At 42.1% G+C, this 18,813-nt stretch overlaps 1 protein-coding gene across 1 annotated transcript in view; it reads left to right on the top strand.

Annotated features, from left to right (window-relative positions):
• The window catches only part of CDK12 (cyclin-dependent kinase 12), an 88,309-nt gene extending 72,787 nt beyond the window's left edge, over positions 1-15,522 (top strand). The window contains exons 10-13 of the mRNA XM_011999044.1: positions 636-767; positions 5,667-5,878; positions 6,843-7,295; positions 11,624-15,522. Of these exons, the coding sequence (XP_011854434.1) occupies positions 636-767; positions 5,667-5,878; positions 6,843-7,295; positions 11,624-12,309 (1,483 nt within the window). The 3' untranslated portion in view covers positions 12,310-15,522. The remainder of the gene's footprint in view (positions 1-635; positions 768-5,666; positions 5,879-6,842; positions 7,296-11,623) is intronic.
• The last annotated feature ends 3,291 nt before the right edge of the window (positions 15,523-18,813 follow it).

Here is an 18,813-nt window from a genome sequence, read left to right as displayed (position 1 = left end):
TTTTTTTTTTTTTTTGAGACTGTCTCACTCTGTCTAGGTGTGATCTCACTGCAACCTCCGCCTCCTGGGTCCAAGCGATTCTCAGCCCTCCGAGGAGCTAGGATTACAAGCATGCGTCACCATGCCTGGCTAATTTTTTCTATTTTTAGTAGAGATGGGGTTTCACTTTGTTGGCCAGGCTGGTCCTGAACTCCTGACCTCAAATGATCCACTCGCTTCAGCCTCCCAAAGTGCTGGGTGGGACTATAGGCATGAGCCACCATTGCCCATCCCTTTTTTTTTTTTTTTCAAAAGAGATGGGCTCTTGCTCTGTTGCCCAGGCTAGAATGTAGTTGTGCAGTAAGAGCTCACTGCAGCCTCAAATTCCTAGGCTCAAGTGATTCTCCATTGTCAGCCTCCCAAGTAGCTGAGACGACAGGGTGCACATTACTGCGCCCACCTAATTAAAAATATATATATTTGTAGAGGTGAGGTCTCAGTATGTTGCCCAGATTGATCTCAAACTTCTGGCCTCAAGCAGTCCTCCTACCTTGGCCTCCCAAAGTACTGGAATTACAGGTGTGAGACCCTTTCACACAAAATTTGAGAACTGTAGGGTCATTGTGAACTTGTCCTTTCTGTGTTCTTTTCCATAGCATTCCTTCTGCAGCACTTGATTTATTGGACCACATGCTGACACTAGATCCTAGTAAGCGGTGCACAGCTGAACAGACCCTACAGAGCGACTTCCTTAAAGATGTTGAGCTCAGCAAAATGGCTCCTCCAGAGTAAGTGCTGGTAGCCGCGTTGTGACCCTAAACCTTCCCCTTTGCCTTAGAAGATGAGAAACTCATAAAAGAACCACAAATGCCCAGTAAGACCCAAATGAAGAGGTGTCTTTGAGTATTATGGTTGAGGTTTTTTTTGTTTTATCTTTGTTTTTTTCTTTATATAAGTAATAGATTTAGCTTTGATGCTTGTTCTAATTTGACTCAAGCTGTCTTCTTTTGTCCCTGGATCTCCATCCCAGAATATTGTTCTGTAGAGCCTCTTTGAAAGTATTCCTTTTAGATTTTTGTGGGTTGGTTGGTTGGTTGATTTACTTATTTTTGAGATGGAGTCTTTCTCTGTCGCCCAGGCAGGAGTGCAGTGGCGCAACTCAGCTCACTGCAACCTCTGCAGGGTTCAAGCGATTCTCATGCCTCAGCCTCCCGAGTAAGTGGGACTACAGGCACACACCACCACACCTGGCTAATTTTTGTATTTTTAGTAGAGACAGGGTTACACCATGCTGGCCTGGCTGGTCTCGAATTCCTGACCTCAGGTAATCCACCTACCTCAGCCTCCCAAAGTGTTGGGATTACCGGCGTAAGCCACTGCGCCCTGCGTGTTTTTTTCTTTTTTGTTGTTGTTGTTGTTGTTGTTTTGAGATGGAATCTTGTGCTCTGCCTCCTCCGCCTCTCATGTTCAAGCGATTCTCCTGCCTCAGCCTTGCGAGTAGCTAGGATTACAGGTGCCCACCACGATGCCCGGCTAATTTTTTTGTATTTTTGTTTTGTTTTGTTTTGTTTTTTGAGACGGAGTTTCGCTCTTGTTGCCCAGGCTGGAGTACAGTGGCGCAATCTCGGCTCATCACAACCTCCACTTCCCAGGTTCAAGCGATTTGCCTGCCTCAGCCTCCCCAAGTAGTTGGGATTGCAGGCATGCGCCACCATGCCTAGGTAATTTTGTGTTTTTAGTAGAGACAGGGTTTCTCCATGTTGGTCAGGCTGGTCTCGACCTCCTGACCTCAGGTGATCTACCCGCCTCAGCCTCCCAAAGTGCTGGGATTACAGGCATGAGCCACCGCGCCCGGCCATTTTTTTGTATTTTTAGTAGAGACAGGGTTTCACCATGTTGGCCAGGCTGGTCTTGAACTCCTACCCATCTTGGCCCCTCAAAGTGCTGGGATTATAGGTGTGAGCCACCACGCCTGGCCTGTTTGTTTGTTTGTTTTGAGATGGAATTTTACTCTTGGCATCTAGGCTGGAGTGCAGTGGCACAATACTGGCTTACCGCAATCTCTGCCTCCTGGTTTCAAGTGATTCTCCTGCCTCCGCCTCCCAAGTAGCTGGGGTTACAGGCGCCTGCCACTATGCCCGGCTAATTTTTGTATTTTTAGTAGGGACGGGGTTTCACCACGTTGGCCAGGCTGATCTTGAACTCCTGGCCTCAGGTGGTCCGCCTGCCTTGGCCTCCCAAAGTGCTGGGATTATAGGTGTGAGCTACTGCTCTCAGCCTTTTTGTTTTTTTCCAAGTCAGAGTGTCGCCCTGTCGCCCAGGCTGGAGTGCAGTGGCGTGATGTCGGCTCACTGCAACCTCCACCTCCTGGATTCAAGTGATTCTCCTGTCTCAGCCTCCTGAGTAGCTGGGATTACAGGTGCAGGCTACCACACCTGACTAATTTTTTTTGTATTTTTAGTAGAGACAGGGTTTCACCATGTTGGCCAAGCTGGTCTCAGACTCCTGACTTTAGGTGATCTGCCTGCCTCAGCCTCCCAAAGTGTTGGGATTACAGGCATGAACCACCATTTTTTTTTTTTTTCCTAATTGTAGAAATGGCGTCTCACAATGTTGCCCAGGCTGTCTCAAACTCCTGGGCTCAAGTGATTTTCCCGCCTCAGCCTTCCAAAGTTGTGGGATTACAGCCAGGAGACACCACGCTTGGCCTCCTTCTGGTTTTTGCTTTTAACCATTCCTTCTGCTGCAATCATGCATATCTCTGGTGACCACGTATATCTCACACTTGCAGAGACAGTCCCAGTTTTTGGGGGTTTTTTTTGGTTATTATTTTTGAGACAGAATTTCACTCTTGTTGCCCAGGCTGTAGTGCAGTGGCGTGATCTCGACTCACCACAAGCATTTCTCCTGCCTCAGCCTCCCGAGTAGCTGGGATTACAGGCATGCGCCCCCATGCCTGGCTAATTTTGTATTTTTAGTAGAGACAGAGTTTCGCCATGTTGGTCAGACTGGTCTTGAACTCCCGACCTCAGGTGATCTGCCTGCCTCAGCCTCCGAAAGTGCTGGGATTACAGGCGTGAGCCACTGAGCCCGGCCGATAGTCCCAGTTTTAAATGGTTTCCATCACTGCCAGTTTTTTTTTTGTTTTTGTTTTTTTCTGAGACAAGATCTCTCACTCTGTCACCCAGGCTGGAGTGCAGTGGCGTAATCTCAGCTCACTGCAACCTCCACCTCCCGGGTTCAAGCGATTCTCTTGCCTCAACCTCCCAAGTAGCTGGGATTACAGGAGCCTGCCACCACAGCTGGCTAATTTTTATATTTTTATTAGAGACGAGGTTTCACCATGTTGGTCAGGCTTGTCTCCAATTCCCGACCTCAGGTTATTTGCCTGCCTCGGCCTCCCAAAGCGCTGTGATTATAGGCATGAGCCACCGCGCCTGGCCAGGTTACTGAATTTTGATGTAAGAAATAAGATCTTTCGGCCGGGCGTGGTCGCTTTTACTGGTAATCCCAGCACTTTGGGAGGCCAAGGTGGATGAATCACCTGAGGTCAGCAGTTCAAGAGAGCCTGGCCAACATGGTAAAACTCCATCTTTCCTAAAAATACAAAAAATTAACCAGGTGTGGTGGTGTGCACTTGTAGTCCTGGCTACTTGGGTGGCTGAGGGAGGAGAATCACCTGAACTGAGGAGGTGGAAGTTGCAGTAAGCCGAGATTGTGCCAGTGCCTGCCTGGGCCATAGAGTGATACTCCATCTGAAAAAATTAAAGTAACAGGCCGGGCACGGTGGCTCAAGCCTGTAATCCCAGCACTTTGGGAGGCCGAGGCGGGTGGATCACGAGGTCAGGAGATCGAGACCATCCCTGGCTAACATGGTGAAACCCCGTCTCTACTAAAAAAAATACAAAAAACTAGCCGGGCATGGTGGCGGGTGCCTGTAGTCCCATCTACTCGGAGGCTGAGGCAGGAGAATGGCGTGAACCCAGGAGGCGGAGCTTGCAGTGAGCCAAGATCGCGCCACTGCACCCCAGCCTGGGCGACACAGCGAGACTCCGTCTCAAAAAAAAAAAAAATTAAAGTAACATAAAAGAAATATGATATTTTGATGTATCTCTATTTCATTAAAATCTTATGAATGCCTCTGTATTGTTTTGGAGCTTCATAGGTTCATATCCCACATTATAGCACATAAAAAGTCTTTTATCTGGCCTGACGCAGTTGCTCAACGCCTGTAATCCTAGCACTTTGGGAGGCTGAGGCAGACAGATCACCTGAGGTCATGAGTTCGAGACCAGTTTGGCCAACATAGTGAAACCTCGTCTCTACTAAAAAATACAAAAATTAGCCGGGTGTAGTGGCGTGTACTTGTAGTCCCAGCTACTCAGGGAGACTGAGGCAGGAGAATCACTTGAACCTGGGAGGAGGAGGTTGCAGTGAACCAAGATTGCACCACTGCACTCTAGCCTGGGCAACAGAGCAAGACTTTGTCTCAAAAGAAAAGGAAAAAAAGAGTCTTTTAGCTTTGAATTTGTCACTGACAGTATTATAGCTTTAATGTCAAATTTTGGGGGTTGTTTTCTTACCTTAAGAAAGACTGCATGTCTTAAAAATGGATAGGATGTTAGTTCATGAGTAGGTAGTAACTAAATCTGATTGCTCCAAAGAAATGTCCAAATTCATGTATTTTTTTGAGACACACTCTTGTTCTGTTGCCCAGGCTGGAGTGCAGTGATGTAGTCTCGGCTCACTGCTGCCTCCACCTCTCGGGTTCAAGCAATCCTCCTGCCTCAGTCACCCTAGTAGCTGGAATTAACAGGCACACAACACCACACCTAGCTGATTTTTATATTTTTAGTAGAGACAGGATTTTACCATGTTGCCAGGCTAGTCTTGAACTCCTGACCTCATGATCCGCCTGCCTCTATCTCCCAAAGTGCTGGGATTACAGGCGTGAGCCACTGTGCCCAGCCAAATTCATTTGTTACATTGGAATATTGATACATTGAATATGACTTGATCTATATAAGGGTTTTACTAAAATTTGGGAACTCCTATTATAGAGAGATTTTTGTAGTAAGATTTTATCTACTTGGTCTGGTTGTATGGGAAAGTCTGGAAAAATGTACTAAGTTATACGTAGTGCTGAACTCCACAGATGAACAAGTTGATATCCAGTCGTGGAAATTCTGTGGGCAGAAAGGGGAAAGAACTAGTCTGTGGTCCTCACAAACGAAATTACACATAAGTTGATTTTGCACAGAGATGTTTTGATCATGATACATGGTTCCATGGTTTAAGTCACCACCTTTCCTCGACCTTCTGTATACATTAACAAGCCATTTCTGTCCTCCTCTTTATTCCCTGCTGAAACTTGATCAATATAGTTCTCCTTTATTCTTGTTATGCCAAGGAAAGACAATATTTATATGGGAATTTATATAGCTAGTCTGTACCTAGTATTAGCAAGATCCTCCTTTCTCACTGTATAACTTTCTTGTACTTTTGTACTTTTATTTCCTCAGACTACCGTCTGCCATGACTTCTTTTACACTGCTGTTACCTACTTTTGTTTTCCTTATTCTTTACATTTCCCACAGTCTTTGCCTTCCCATTTTAATCCTTTGCTCCTCCATTCATTCACTGCCGCATTCCCATACATATTTCCCCTTTGCTTTGTCTTTTTCCAGTCTCCCCCACTGGCAAGATTGCCATGAGTTGTGGAGTAAGAAACGGCGACGTCAGCGACAGAGCGGTGTGGTAGTGGAAGAGCCACCTCCATCCAAAACTTCTCGAAAAGAAACTACCTCAGGGACAAATGCTGAGCCTGTAAAGAACAGCAGCCCAGCACCACCTCAGCCTGCTCCTGGCAAGGTGGAGCCTGGGGCTGGGGATGCAATAGGTCAGTGCCAGAATGGGGACTTTGTGCTTTTACTAAGCGTATTTGGCAGGTTTTGAAGGTCAAGTGTAAGGATTCTGTGTGTGTGTCTGTGTTTTAGTTTTTGTCCAGTGAACCATTAGGAAAGAGGTTAATGTCCTCATTATGGGGAGAAGGAGATTAACCAAGTTTTGTACATATGGTCCAGAAAGTCTACAATGGATCATTTTCCTTTCCTGAAATGTGTATGGAACACTGTATCTCAATTAAATGTGTGGCATAAATCAGTGAATTAGGTAAGCCAAATTTAATTTAAGGTTAGTTCACCCATGACTTTCTAACACACATAATTTAGAGCCTTGTTTATATTAGATTTGATAAGACCTTCATAGAATCTAATCATGTTAAATTACAATAGCTGAATGTTGTTCTGTAGACTTATTTTGATCTAAATGTATCTGAAGCTATGTCATATTGAACTATGACAACAAAGTAGTTCTCCTGTTTTATGACCAATTCTTCGGAACAAAAGATACTCTTTTCTGGTTCACTTTCCCTTCCCTCTTCACTTACAGCAGTGGTTCTCAATACTGGCTATACATTGGAATCATCCAGGAAGCTTTAAAAACAATTATGCCCATCTAAGGATGGGTCCTGAGGCATCTGAATAGGAGAGATTTTAAAATCTCTCCTGGTAATTCTGATGTACAGTAAGGGTTGAAAAATCACAGACCTTGAAAAATACAGGTAAAATGGAGTCACTTTTATGCATAGTCCAGAGATGTTTTAGTTATTAGTGCCTGTATTTTTTAAGGGAAAGCATAAAGAATAACAAACTGTGTCATGACATTTTAAGGCATGAAAAATGAGACATTTAAAATGAAAACTTCATTTTTTGGATATTGTAAGTTGTTGTTGCCAGTTGAAGAAGGCAAAGGGTCGTTGGCCTGTCTCATCCTCTTATATTGGCTTCACTGTCTTTCCACAGGCCTTGGTGACATCACACAACAGCTGAATCAAAGTGAATTGGCAGTGTTATTAAACCTGCTGCAGAGCCAAACCGACCTGAGCATCCCTCAAATGGCACAGCTGCTTAACATCCACTCCAACCCAGAGATGCAGCAGCAGCTAGAAGCCCTGAATCAATCCATCAGTGCCCTGACGGAAGCTTCTTCCCAGCAGCAGGACTCAGAGACCATGGCCCCAGAGGAGTCTTTGAAGGAAGCACCCTCTGCCCCAGTGATCCTGCCTTCAGCAGAACAGACGACCCCTGAAGCTTCAAGCACACCAGCTGACATGCAGAATATTTTGGCAGTTCTCTTGAGTCAGTTGATGAAAACCCAAGAGCCAGCAGGCAGTCTGGAGGAAAACAACAGTGACAAGAACAGTGGGCCACAGGGGCCCCGAAGAACTCCCACAATGCCACAGGAGGAGGCAGCAGGTAAACAGACCGGTCATGAATCTCATTGAGCTCAGGTGCTGTTTATACCCTCTTAAAAATATCTTAACATTTTTTTTTCCCCCACATCAATGGCCTTGGTTTCAGTTATTCTGTAACCTAGTCTACAGGAAAACATAGCACCAAGTAATGTATTTCTTGCTTGGCTTCTTTTATTTAAGTCTCAGAGCTTCCCAAAGCACCTTTCCTATATTGATTGTTTTTCCACTTCCTAGGAGATAGGTAAGTAAAGCCCCTGTGTTCTAACCAGCGAAACCACAGCCATAGCTAGTGATGCATCTTGAACCACACATCTTGAACTGTGTGTGGTGGCCAGCTAATCCTAGCACTTGGAAATCTGACTTCTAAACAAACCATTATCAGACTATACTTCTTTACCTCCAGTGGAGTGGATGCTGAATGCCAGTCTTTCCTGGAAGATACAATCAAGAAAACCCTAATAAAATATCATTGTTAATTTCCTGAAGAATAATTTGGGAATATTTCTAAGTAGATAATTAACACTATACATTTCTTTTCCCTAAAATAATAGTATATAAGAACAATTCCTTTAAATCTGTTTCTAATAGAAGCAATTGAATGGACCCCAGATCAGGAAGTGAGTATATTATAAAGAAAAAAAGGAAAATGGGGATAAGTTATACTTTAATCTCACATGACCATAGTGTGCAATTTATTAGAGGAAAAAGCATTTTAAATTTTTAAATTCTGATTCACAGTGTATTTGCAAAATCTTTACTTATGTGAAAGTGTTTTTAATTCTTTGGAAATTCTCACTGCCCATGAAGACCCCATGAATTGGGGAATAAGAAGAGGCTCGAGGGCTGAAGAGGTATACTAATCTTCAACTTTAGGATCCTATATTCACATTTCATATGAGGTGTGGTACAGAAAGTATATATTTTAAGGCCTGGCCTATGGCCAGAAATTGTTCTATTTACTTTTCAGAGGAAAGTGTAGAAATGTCGTAACTAATTATTGCAGTCACCCCTGGATTATTCAGTTGGTGCCTCTACAGTGGCTCACTTGGTATTATTTCTCCCCTGCTGTCTCTATTTGGCCATTTCACTGTTAATTAGCACTTCCACCAGAGGGCAGACTGTATAAGCCAGAGAAAGTGACAGCCTATTAATTTGGCTGCTGTTTTGCTATTCTGTACTTACTGGGAAGGGTGATTAGTTGAAATCAAATGAGTAAAATGAAGTTTTTGTTTTTGTTTTTGGAGGCAGAGTTTTACTCTGTTGCCCAGGCTGAAATAAAATGGCATGATCTTGGCTCACTGCAATCTCCGCCTCCTGGGTTCAAGCAATTCTCCTGCCTCAGCCTCCCGAGTAGTTGGGATTACAGGCATCCACCTCCACACTGAGTTGATTTTGTATATTTAGTGGAAATGAGGTTTTACAGGTTTTACCATGTTAACTAGGCTGGTCTCGAACTCCCAACCTCAGGTGATCTGCCCGCCTCGGCCTCCCATAGTGCTGGGATTACAGGCTTGAGCCACTACCCCTGGCCTGAAGTTTTAAATTTATTTTTACATTTCAATAATACATCCTTATTGTTGTCAATCCTAAAAGTCTGTACTTTTTTCTGTTTGTCTGTTTTGAGACAGAGTTTCTCTCTGTCGCCCAGGCTGGAGTGCAATGGCGCAATCATGGTGCACTGCAACCTCTGCCTCCCAGGTTCAAGCAATTCTCCTGCCTCAGCCTCCCAAGTAGCTGGAATTACAGGCACCCACCACCACGCCCAGCTAATTTTTTTGTATTTTTAGTAGAGATGGGGTTTCGCTGTGTTGACCAGGCTGGTCTTGAACTGCTGACCTCAGGTGATCCACCTGCCTTGGCCTGCTAAAGTGCTAGAATTACAGGTGTGAACTACCACGGCCCGGCCAAAAGTCTGTACTTTTAAGGATTGACAACATTGATATTTTAAAGATAACAATATGATTTATAATTCACATTTTATTTTTAATTCCTTTAAGAAGTTTTATTAGGCTTACTTTAATAAGTTTTTTTTTTTTTTTTGAGATGGAGTCTCGCTCTGTCACCCAGGCTGGAGTGTAGTGGTGTGATCTCAGCTCACTGAAAACCCTACCTCCCAGGTTCAAGCGATTCTCCTGCCTCAGCCTCCCAAGTAGCTGGGATTACAGGCATGTGACACCAGGCCTGGCTAATTTTTTTGTATTTTTAGTAGAGACGGGGTTTCACCTTGTTGGCCAGGCTGGTCTCTAACTCCTGACCTCAAGTGATCTGCCTTCCTTGTTCTCGCAAAGTGCTGGGATTACAGGCAGGAGCCACCATGCCCAGCCTTTGCTACCTTGGTATCGAATTTTTATTTTATACATATGAAAGAATTTGACCTCAAGAGTTAGTTCTGTTGAAACATATTTAGGCTATTTACATAAAAGGCAAAGTTTGAATACAAAAAAATGGCGTAGCTGGAAGAATGTAAATTTAGATTATCTCACTTTTACAGTTATACATTTTTAAGTTATTTGACCTCAGTATTAAAAAACCCTCATGTTCCATTTTATGTGTAGTCCAGAAATACTTTTAAAAATAACTGGTACAGTGATGTCCTTATATAGAGAGTGTCGAAAGCAAAAGGCTCTGAAATCTATCATTACTTGTAGTACAGTTAGCCCTCCTTTTTCATCATGTCTATTCTCCATGTTCAAAATTTTCCATGGCTAATTTTTTGTCTTTAAATTCATTTCCCCTGCCACCCTGTCAACCAGCCAATCAGTCAACAAGTAACTTGTGTGGGTACTATACATAGGGTCACCAGTTCATTCCTGAACTGTGCCAGTTTTAAAGCTGAACACTGACAACCTGGAAAACCCCCTCAGTCCCAGACAAACTGGGACTGTTGGTCACCTTGCTTGGATGTTACATGTAGCACCTGACCATCTTTTGTACTGTACGACCTTACAATTATGTAGTGTTTTCAGAGTGCTTTCATCTGCATACTAACGGAATACAAACTTATTTACTGATTGTCTTTGCAGAATATAATTAAGGTAAATATGCTACAGAAATATCTAATTATAACTAAAAACTCTTTTTGGCTTGCTTTGAGTAATGACTTTACATCACAGCTTAGATAATGGAAGAATGACTATATATATATATATATTTTAAAATATACTTCCATAGGGAAAAGAAAAATCGGTCATTTGGAAGCTATCCCAAAACATTAAATGTTTTCTTCAGCAGGATGACTCTCAATTTTCTAAAGGCATTGTTCCGACCATACTTCTGTCTCAGTGGTTTTCTATGTCCTCAAACTCATACCATGTTACATCTCTCCTCTCCTGCCTTGGCAGGAGTTCATTATCAGACAATGTTTATCATGCCTAAGCACATTTATGCAGCAGTGGAAAAAAGAAAGTCTGGGGAAGTAGTTCAAGAAAGACAAAAGATCTTTGTAAAGACAGATTATAGTATGAATTTAATACATTTCTAAATTCTCAGTTCTTGTCACTGTCTCCAAGATAAACAGATGTTTATCAACAGTTCATTCTGCATGACACTGCTATAGTGATTTTTTTTTTCATAGCATGGAAAAAAAATGCAGTAGGTGGGAAAACAAAATAGAAAATTATGATAGAAATTACTTTAGTCTTTAAAATTACTGTAACATAGGAAGCTGAATGATAATATGGTAGTTAAAATCCTTTCAGACTATGATTTTGGGGAGAGGTGACTAAAATTTGGAGAAGCAAGTGTATTTTTATACATGACAGTAATGAAAACTTTTTACTTTATTTTATCTCTCCTGTATATTCTTTAAGTTTTATTTCAGGTTAACCTATGTCATCAAACATTCTGTAAAATGTGTTAGCCAAGTCCACACAGGGTCTCTGTTGTACAGCAAGATTATGTCCTAGAAATGTGACCACAGCATGTATATTGTTCCCTCTTATCTTCCTTCCTTCTGCTTTGTTTTAATGTTTCCATCTAACAGCAAAAAGGGGCAGGGAGTCTACCAGCAGCCTACATATTAGTTCTTTAAAGGAAGGAAATGGAGGAAATCTCAGATAAAAATCAGGATAATCATTTGAAACATATGATATTTTTACACTAGCTGTTAGATCCAGAATGCAACTGTTTTACTTTTAATCACTTGATTTACGTATAATTGCAATTTCCTGATCCCAAGATTTTATTCTTTATATATCTGGTTACTTATATTGATATTTGTTTATGTTGCACAGTGTGTGTGTTTGTGTTTATAATCACATGTGCTTTTTAAGATGGTGTTTAAAAGAAGTAACCCTTCCACAGCATGTCCTCCTCACATTCTTCCACCAGAGAAGAGGCCCCCTGAGCCCCCCGGACCTCCACCGCCGCCACCTCCACCCCCTCTGGTTGAAGGCGATCTTTCCAGCGCCCCCCAGGAGTTGAACCCAGCCGTGACAGCCGCCTTGCTGCAACTTTTATCCCAGCCTGAAGCAGAGCCTCCTGGCCACCTGCCACATGAGCACCAGGCCTTGAGACCAGTGGAATACTCCACCCGACCCCATCCAAACAGGACTTACGGAAACACTGATGGGCCTGAAACAGGGTTCAGTTCCATTGACACTGATGAACGAAACTCTGGTCCAGCCTTGACAGAATCCTTGGTCCAGACCCTGGTGAAGAACAGGACCTTCTCAGGCTCTGTGAGCCACCTTGGGGAGTCCAGCAGTTACCAGGGCACAGGGTCAGTGCAGTTTCCAGGGGACCAGGACCTCCGTTTTGCCAGGGTCCCCTTAGCGTTACACCCGGTGGTCGGGCAACCATTCCTGAAGGCTGAGGGAAGCAGCAATTCTGTGGTACATGCAGAGACCAAATTGCAAAACTATGGGGAGCTGGGGCCAGGAACCACTGGGGCCAGCAGCTCAGGAGCAGGCCTTCACTGGGGGGGCCCAACTCAGTCTTCTGCTTATGGAAAACTCTATCGGGGGCCTACGAGAGTCCCACCAAGAGGGGGAAGAGGGAGAGGAGTTCCTTACTAACCCAGAGACTTCAGTGTCCTGAAAGATTCCTTCCCTATCCATCCTTCCATCCAGTTCTCTGAATCTTTAATGAAATCATTTGCCAGAGCGAGGTAATCATCTGCATTTGGCTACTGCAAAGCTGTCCGTTGTATTCCTTGCTCACTTGCTACTAGCAGGCGACTTATGAAATAATGATGTTGGCACCATTTCCCCCTGGATGGGCTATAGCCAGAACATTTACTTCAACTCTACCTTAGTAGATACAAGTAGAGAATATGGAGAGGATCATTACATTGAAAAGTAAATGTTTTATTAGTTCATTGCCTGCACTTACTGATCAGAAGAGAGAAAGAACAGTTTCAGTTTTGAGATGGCTCAGGAGAGGCTCTTTGATTTTTAAAGTTTTGGGGTGGGGGGTTGTGTGTGGTTTCTTTCTTTTGAATTTTAATTTAGGTGTTTTGGGTTTTTTCCTTTAAAGAGAATAGTGTTCACAAAATTTGAGCTGCGCTTAGGCTTTTGCTATAAGGGAAACAGAGTGGCCTGGATGATTTAAATAAATGTTTCTTTCCTCTCCACCATCTCACATTTTGCTTTTAAGTGAACACTTTTTCCCCATTGAGCATCTTGAACATACTTTTTTTCCAAATAAATTACTCATCCTTAAAGTTTACTCCTCTTTGACAAAAGATATGCCCTTCTCCCTGCACATAAAGCAGGTTGTAGAAAGTGGCATTCTTGGGCAAGTAGGTAGACTTTACCCAACCTCTTTCCTTTTTTGCCCATATATGCTGTCTCTCTCTCTTTCACGCTCACTCTCTCGCTTGCTTGCTCACTCTCGCTCTCGCTATTTCTCTCTCTTTGAGGCATTTGTTTGGAAAAAATCGTTGAGATGCCCAAGAACCTGGGATAATTCTTTACTTTTTTTGAAATAAAGGAAAGGAAATTCAGACTCCTACATTGTTCTCTGTAACTCTTCAATTCTAAAATGTTTTGTTTTTTAAACCATGTTCTGATGGGGAAGTTGACTTGTAAGTGTGGACAGCTTGGACGTTGCTGCTGAGCTGTGGTTAGAGATGATGCCTCCATACCTAGAGGGCTAATAACAGCATTTAGCATATTGTTTACACATATATTTTTATGTCAAAAAAAAAAAAAACTTTCAAACAGAGCATTGTGATATTGTCAAAGAGAAAAACAAATCCTGAAGATACATGGAAATGTAACCTAGTTTAGGGTGGGTATTTTTCTGAAGATACATCAATACCTGACCTTTTTTAAAAAAATAATTTTAAAACAGCATACTGCGAGGAAGAACAGTATTGACATGTCCACATCCCAGCATGTGTACCCTGCCAGTTCTTATAGGGATTTTCCTCCAAAGAGATTTGGATTTGATTTTGGTAAAAGGGGTTGAACTGTGCTTCCAGGCAAGAACTTTGCCTTATCATAAACAGGAAATGAAAAAGGGAAAGGCTGTCAGGGTGGGATAATTTGGGAGGCTTCTCATTCTGGCTTCTATTTCTATGCGAGTACCAGCATATAGAGTGTTTTAAAAACAGATACATGTCATATAATTTATCTGCACAGACTTAGACCTTTAGGAAACATAGGTTAGCCCCCTTTTACAAAGAAAAAGCAAACATGCTTCATCATCTTCGAGGGTAGTTTTCAAAACTCAAGTTTCATGTTTCAATGCCAAGTTCTTATTTTAAAAAATAAAATCTATAAGAGAAAGGTGCATTACTTTAAAAAAGAAAAAAAACTTTAAAGAAATGAAAGAAGAACCCTCTTCAGATACTTACTTGAAGACTGTTTTCCCCTGTTAATGAGAAATAGGTAGATATCGGTGTGTGTATTTCTTTATTATTCTCTGGTTTTTGATCTGGCCTTGCCTGCAGGGCCAAACACTGATTTGGAAAGAGAACCTTCTAGCCATTTTGGCATTGATGGCTTTTTTATACCAGTGTGTCCAGTTAGATTTACTAGGCTTACTGACATGCTATTGGTAAATTGCATTAAAGTTCATCTGAACCTTCTGTCTGTTGACTTCTTAGTCCTCAGACATGGGCCTTTGTATTTTAGAATATTTGAATTTGAGTTATTGGGCCCCACTCCCTGTTTTTTATTAAAGAACTTGAGCCTGGGATACTTTCAGAAGTATCTGTTCAATGAAAAAAAGTTGGTTTCCCATCAAATATGAATAAAATTATCTATATATTTTCATTGTATTTTGGTTATCAGCAGTCATCAATAATGTTTTTCCCTCCCCTCTCCCACCTCTTATTTTTAATTATGCCAAATATCCCAAATAATATACTTAAGCCTCCATTCCCTCATCCCTACTAGGGAAGGGGATGAGTGTATGTGTGAGTGTATGTGTATGTATGATCCCATCTCACCCCCACCCCCATTTTGGGAGTCTTTTAAAATGAAAACAAAGTTTGGTAGTTTTGACTATTTCTAAAAGCAGAGGAAAAAAAAAACTTATTTAAATATCCTGGAATCTGTATGGAGGAAGAAAAGGTATTTGTTAATTTTTCAGTTATGTTATCTATAAACATGATGGAAGTAAAGGTTTGGCAGAATTTCAACTTGACTATTTGAAAATTACAAACCCAAGTAATTCCATTCAAAAGTGGTTTTCGTTTTGTTTTGTTTTAATTATTGTACAATGAGAGATATTAAGTCTATTAAATACATTATTTTGAACAGATGAGAAATCTGATTCTGTTCATGAGTGGGAGGCAAAACTGGTTTGACCGTGATCATTTTTGTGGTTTTGAAAACAAATATATTTGACCCAGTTTCCTTAGTTTTTTCTTCAGCTGTCCATAGGAACGATAAATATTTGAAAGCAACATCAAATCTATACGTTTAAAGCAGGGCAGTTAGCACAAATTTGCAAGTAGAACTTCTATTAGCTTATGCCATAGACATCACCCAACCACTTGTATGTGTGTGTGTATATATAATATGCATATATAGTTACCGTGCTAAAATGGTTACCAGCAGGTTTTGAGAGAGAATGCTGCATCAGAAAAGTGTCAGTTGCCACCTCATTCTCCCTGATTTAGGTTCCTGACACTGTATTCCTTTCTCTCTCTTGTTTTTGACCCCCATTGGGTGTATCTTGTCTATGTACAGGTATTTTGTAATATATTACATTTTTTTCTTTCAGTTTATAAAAATGGAAAGTGGAGATTGGAAAATTAAATATTTCCTGTTACTATACCACTTTTGCTCCATTGCATTTACTTCTTAATCTGTACCCCCTGAGCATATCTAATCATGTATAAAGGACATTTTTCCTCCACTTTATCTTAGGGATTCTCTGTCTCAGAATCGTTATAGACTCAAACTCCCCCTCCCAGCAGAAAGTTATCAGGATTTGAAGAGGGGCTTGAAAACGCTAAAGTAGGAACTAGAGAATAAATGAGTTGGGAAAAACCATAAAATGTGATTTTTTTAAAAAAAGTAGAAAAGTTATGCAAATAATGGTACCAAAACATCAAAAGAGTTGAGCTTCATATACCCTGACTCCTCCTGACAGGAGAGGTAAGTGGGTTTGAGCTCAGCTGTCATCAAGGGAAGTTGGTAAGAGGCTGTTTAGACTCAGAGGATAGTCTTAAACCAGACTCTTCACCACCCACCCCACCCCAGTTCCCATGTTGTTACATGCAGAGTCAGCATGGGGATTAGCGTACCTACCTCTGTTGAGATTTCCTAATGCGTTGCCAATCCAGAAAGCGAATCAAAAAGTTGTTTAAAAGTTAAAGTCCCTATTGTTTCCAAAATCTTTCCCATCTCCACCTGAAGACAGAATTGCTTCGCCTTCTCTTTCATGGCTTAGAACACAGGACAAATTTGCCCCTGTGGTATGTGCTGCAATCCTGCTAGTTATGACAAATAGGCAGAGGGCAGATAAAGTCCACTAGAAGAAAGAAAGAGGGGCGATAGGTATCTGAAGTTGTAAATGGGGTGAACAAGTCATACAAGAAGGTTAAAGGATACACCAGAGCAAGGGAAGTTAGAAGGAAGTTGAATTCAAAAACTGGTGATGATGAGAGTTGCTAACCTGTTTATGAATCCTCAAAAGTTTAAGTGGTGTTCCCTTGCCTGTGGGCTAAGTCACATCTTAGAAGGAGAATGGAGAGCTCAAGATTGTTCCAATTTCTGGAATTATGTGTTCCTGGTTGCAAGTTCATGATTGGGGTGTAAACTTCAACCTACTAGAAAATACTGTTTTCACTTCATAGCAGTGAACATTGAAGCAGTGTCTTTTCAATTCTAGGCCTAAAGGTTGAGGACCTTACTAACCTAGATTTTTCTGTCATACCCAAGGCTATTTCTAACCAGAAACCATGGTGTTCCGTACCTCAATTTCTTAGGCACTGTCCTTTCCTAGATAGGCGTCCTTAACTGTATGGTTAATGCCTTAAAGAAGTGAACAGTTAATGCTCTTGGTGCTGATCTTGGGATTTCCGTTGTTATTAAAGATTGCCTCATAGCTTGACTGTTTTTTAACTATTGAGTGACTTTTCATATCCTAATCATCCAGAAGTGCTAAGTGTAATGGGAATGGGGAATTCCTCAAGGGAGGAAGCACTCAACCATTCCAAGGGAGAGGTGGAACTGCTGAGTCTTCTGGTTGTCCTGAGAGGCAAGGTGAGCATTCCTGGACACTTTGGTTAATTTTACTGTCCAGGTGTGACAGTTCTCATCTGTAGGAACACCTCCAGTGTTCCTAACTTTAGGAATTCTCTCAAGTAGGAGATTACTCCAAGCCAGAGTTGAAAGACTTTGGGGGAGTACGACACCTGAAGGAATTACTGGTGGTACTCCTTACTGTACGCAACGGTCTCTCCATCTCCTATTCACCCACTTCTTTTCCTATTTCTCTTTCTTCCCACTCACCATTCAACTGAAATATTTTAGGCCTACCATCGGTATTGATTGCTTAACCCTACCAGGTATTTAGAGTTACTGCTATTTCATAGTTTTGAAAGGTAATAAGAGTCAATTCAGAAGACAAATGTCTGTCTGGATCCTTAACCTACTGCAGTGGAAAGTGAAGGAGAAAGCAAACTAACCATACTTTCTTATTTCTAGGAGCTATGAAAGGAGCTTTTCATTCGTGTTATGTAGGTACGAATCTTTTGTACCCTTTGTACCCTGGCCAGGAAAGGCAGGGAGTCATCTTTCTGTCTTCCTGCTTCCCCTCTTTCAGCCTTCACCTTTTTATCCTCTTCTTCCATATCCTGAGATTGTTGCTTTTGCTGATGACATTTCTAAGCTCACTTGCAGATGGTGCCTGTGGGAAGTAAAGCTTGGTGAGAAGAGGGCTCTCTGGTATCTAAGAGAAAGCAGACAAGAGTTGCTTTAATGTCCTGATGATTAATCACTGGGGTGCCAAAACACTTTGACCACTGGATTTCTCTCATATCTCTTATCTCAAAAAGTAGTACTCCAAGGCTGAGAGAAAGAGGCTGATTCCGAGTTTGTCTTTCATACCCTCTAAGTGGGTAGTTTGTTAGTGGAGCATTCTTAATTTGCATCCTTCAGCTACAGCATGCTTCTCTGGAATAAGAAGGTATGGCCATGAAGTAAATTAACTTAGACCCAGGTTCCCTAGGACCTGTAAATGGATGGACTTTTTGATATCTTGCTCTGGCATGGTTGTAAACTACAGATAGTATTGATAGCTCTAAAGGAATGAAGGGCATTTTATCCAGGCCAAACCAACCCTGAGGGAGGCAGCATGAAGAAACCTTTAAGAAGTCCACGATATAGCAGTCAGAGCTAAGTAAAGAACAAAGCCTGAGTCTTGGAGGATGTCTTTTCTCTACCTAAGGGGCCTATCTGATGGACTCTCTGTAGGAGGGGATCCTTCTTCCTCCTGAGTCTCAGAACTACAACAGTGCCTAATGAGGGACACCCTTGTAAGGGACACCTTACACCTTGTAAGGATCAGCTTGTAGACGACCCTCCTCACTAAGGCTAATGCAATTTTGAATGCATTTGGCCCTGGAGAAAACAGGCTGAATTGAAAGACCTAGAGAAAGCTTAGTAGCCTGGTCCCTTTTTTAAAGTCTGGAATTTTTTAGTTTGGTCTTACACTAGTGTTAATATTTATAATTTCTGTTAGGGGACCAAAAGTCTCAGAAAATGAAGCAATATAAGAAATGGAAATAAGGGTAAGAAGGGAGAACTAGAAGAGTCTGGTAGCTGGGCTGCGGAAAGAGACTTGGGGTATAATTGCTTATTTTTATTGATTGATTGATTTTTGAGATGGACTTGCTCTTCTTGCCCAGGCTGGAGCGCAAGTGCAGTGGTGCAATCTCAGCTCACTGCAACCTCCACCTCCCAGGGTCAAGCAATTCTCCTGCCTTAGCCTCTCGAGTAGCTGGGATTACAGGCGTGTGCCACCATGCCTGGCTGATTTTTTGTATTTTTAGTAGAGACAGGGTTTCACCATGCTGGCCAGGCTGGTCTTGCACTCCTGACCTTGTGATCCACCCGCCT

Source organism: Mandrillus leucophaeus, unplaced genomic scaffold, assembly GCF_000951045.1.
Source record: "Mandrillus leucophaeus isolate KB7577 unplaced genomic scaffold, Mleu.le_1.0 Scaffold58, whole genome shotgun sequence".
NCBI classification, from domain to species: Eukaryota; Metazoa; Chordata; class Mammalia; order Primates; family Cercopithecidae; genus Mandrillus; species Mandrillus leucophaeus.
The sequence above is the reverse complement of the archived record's forward strand: the minus strand, read 5'-3'. Positions and strand labels throughout refer to the sequence as shown.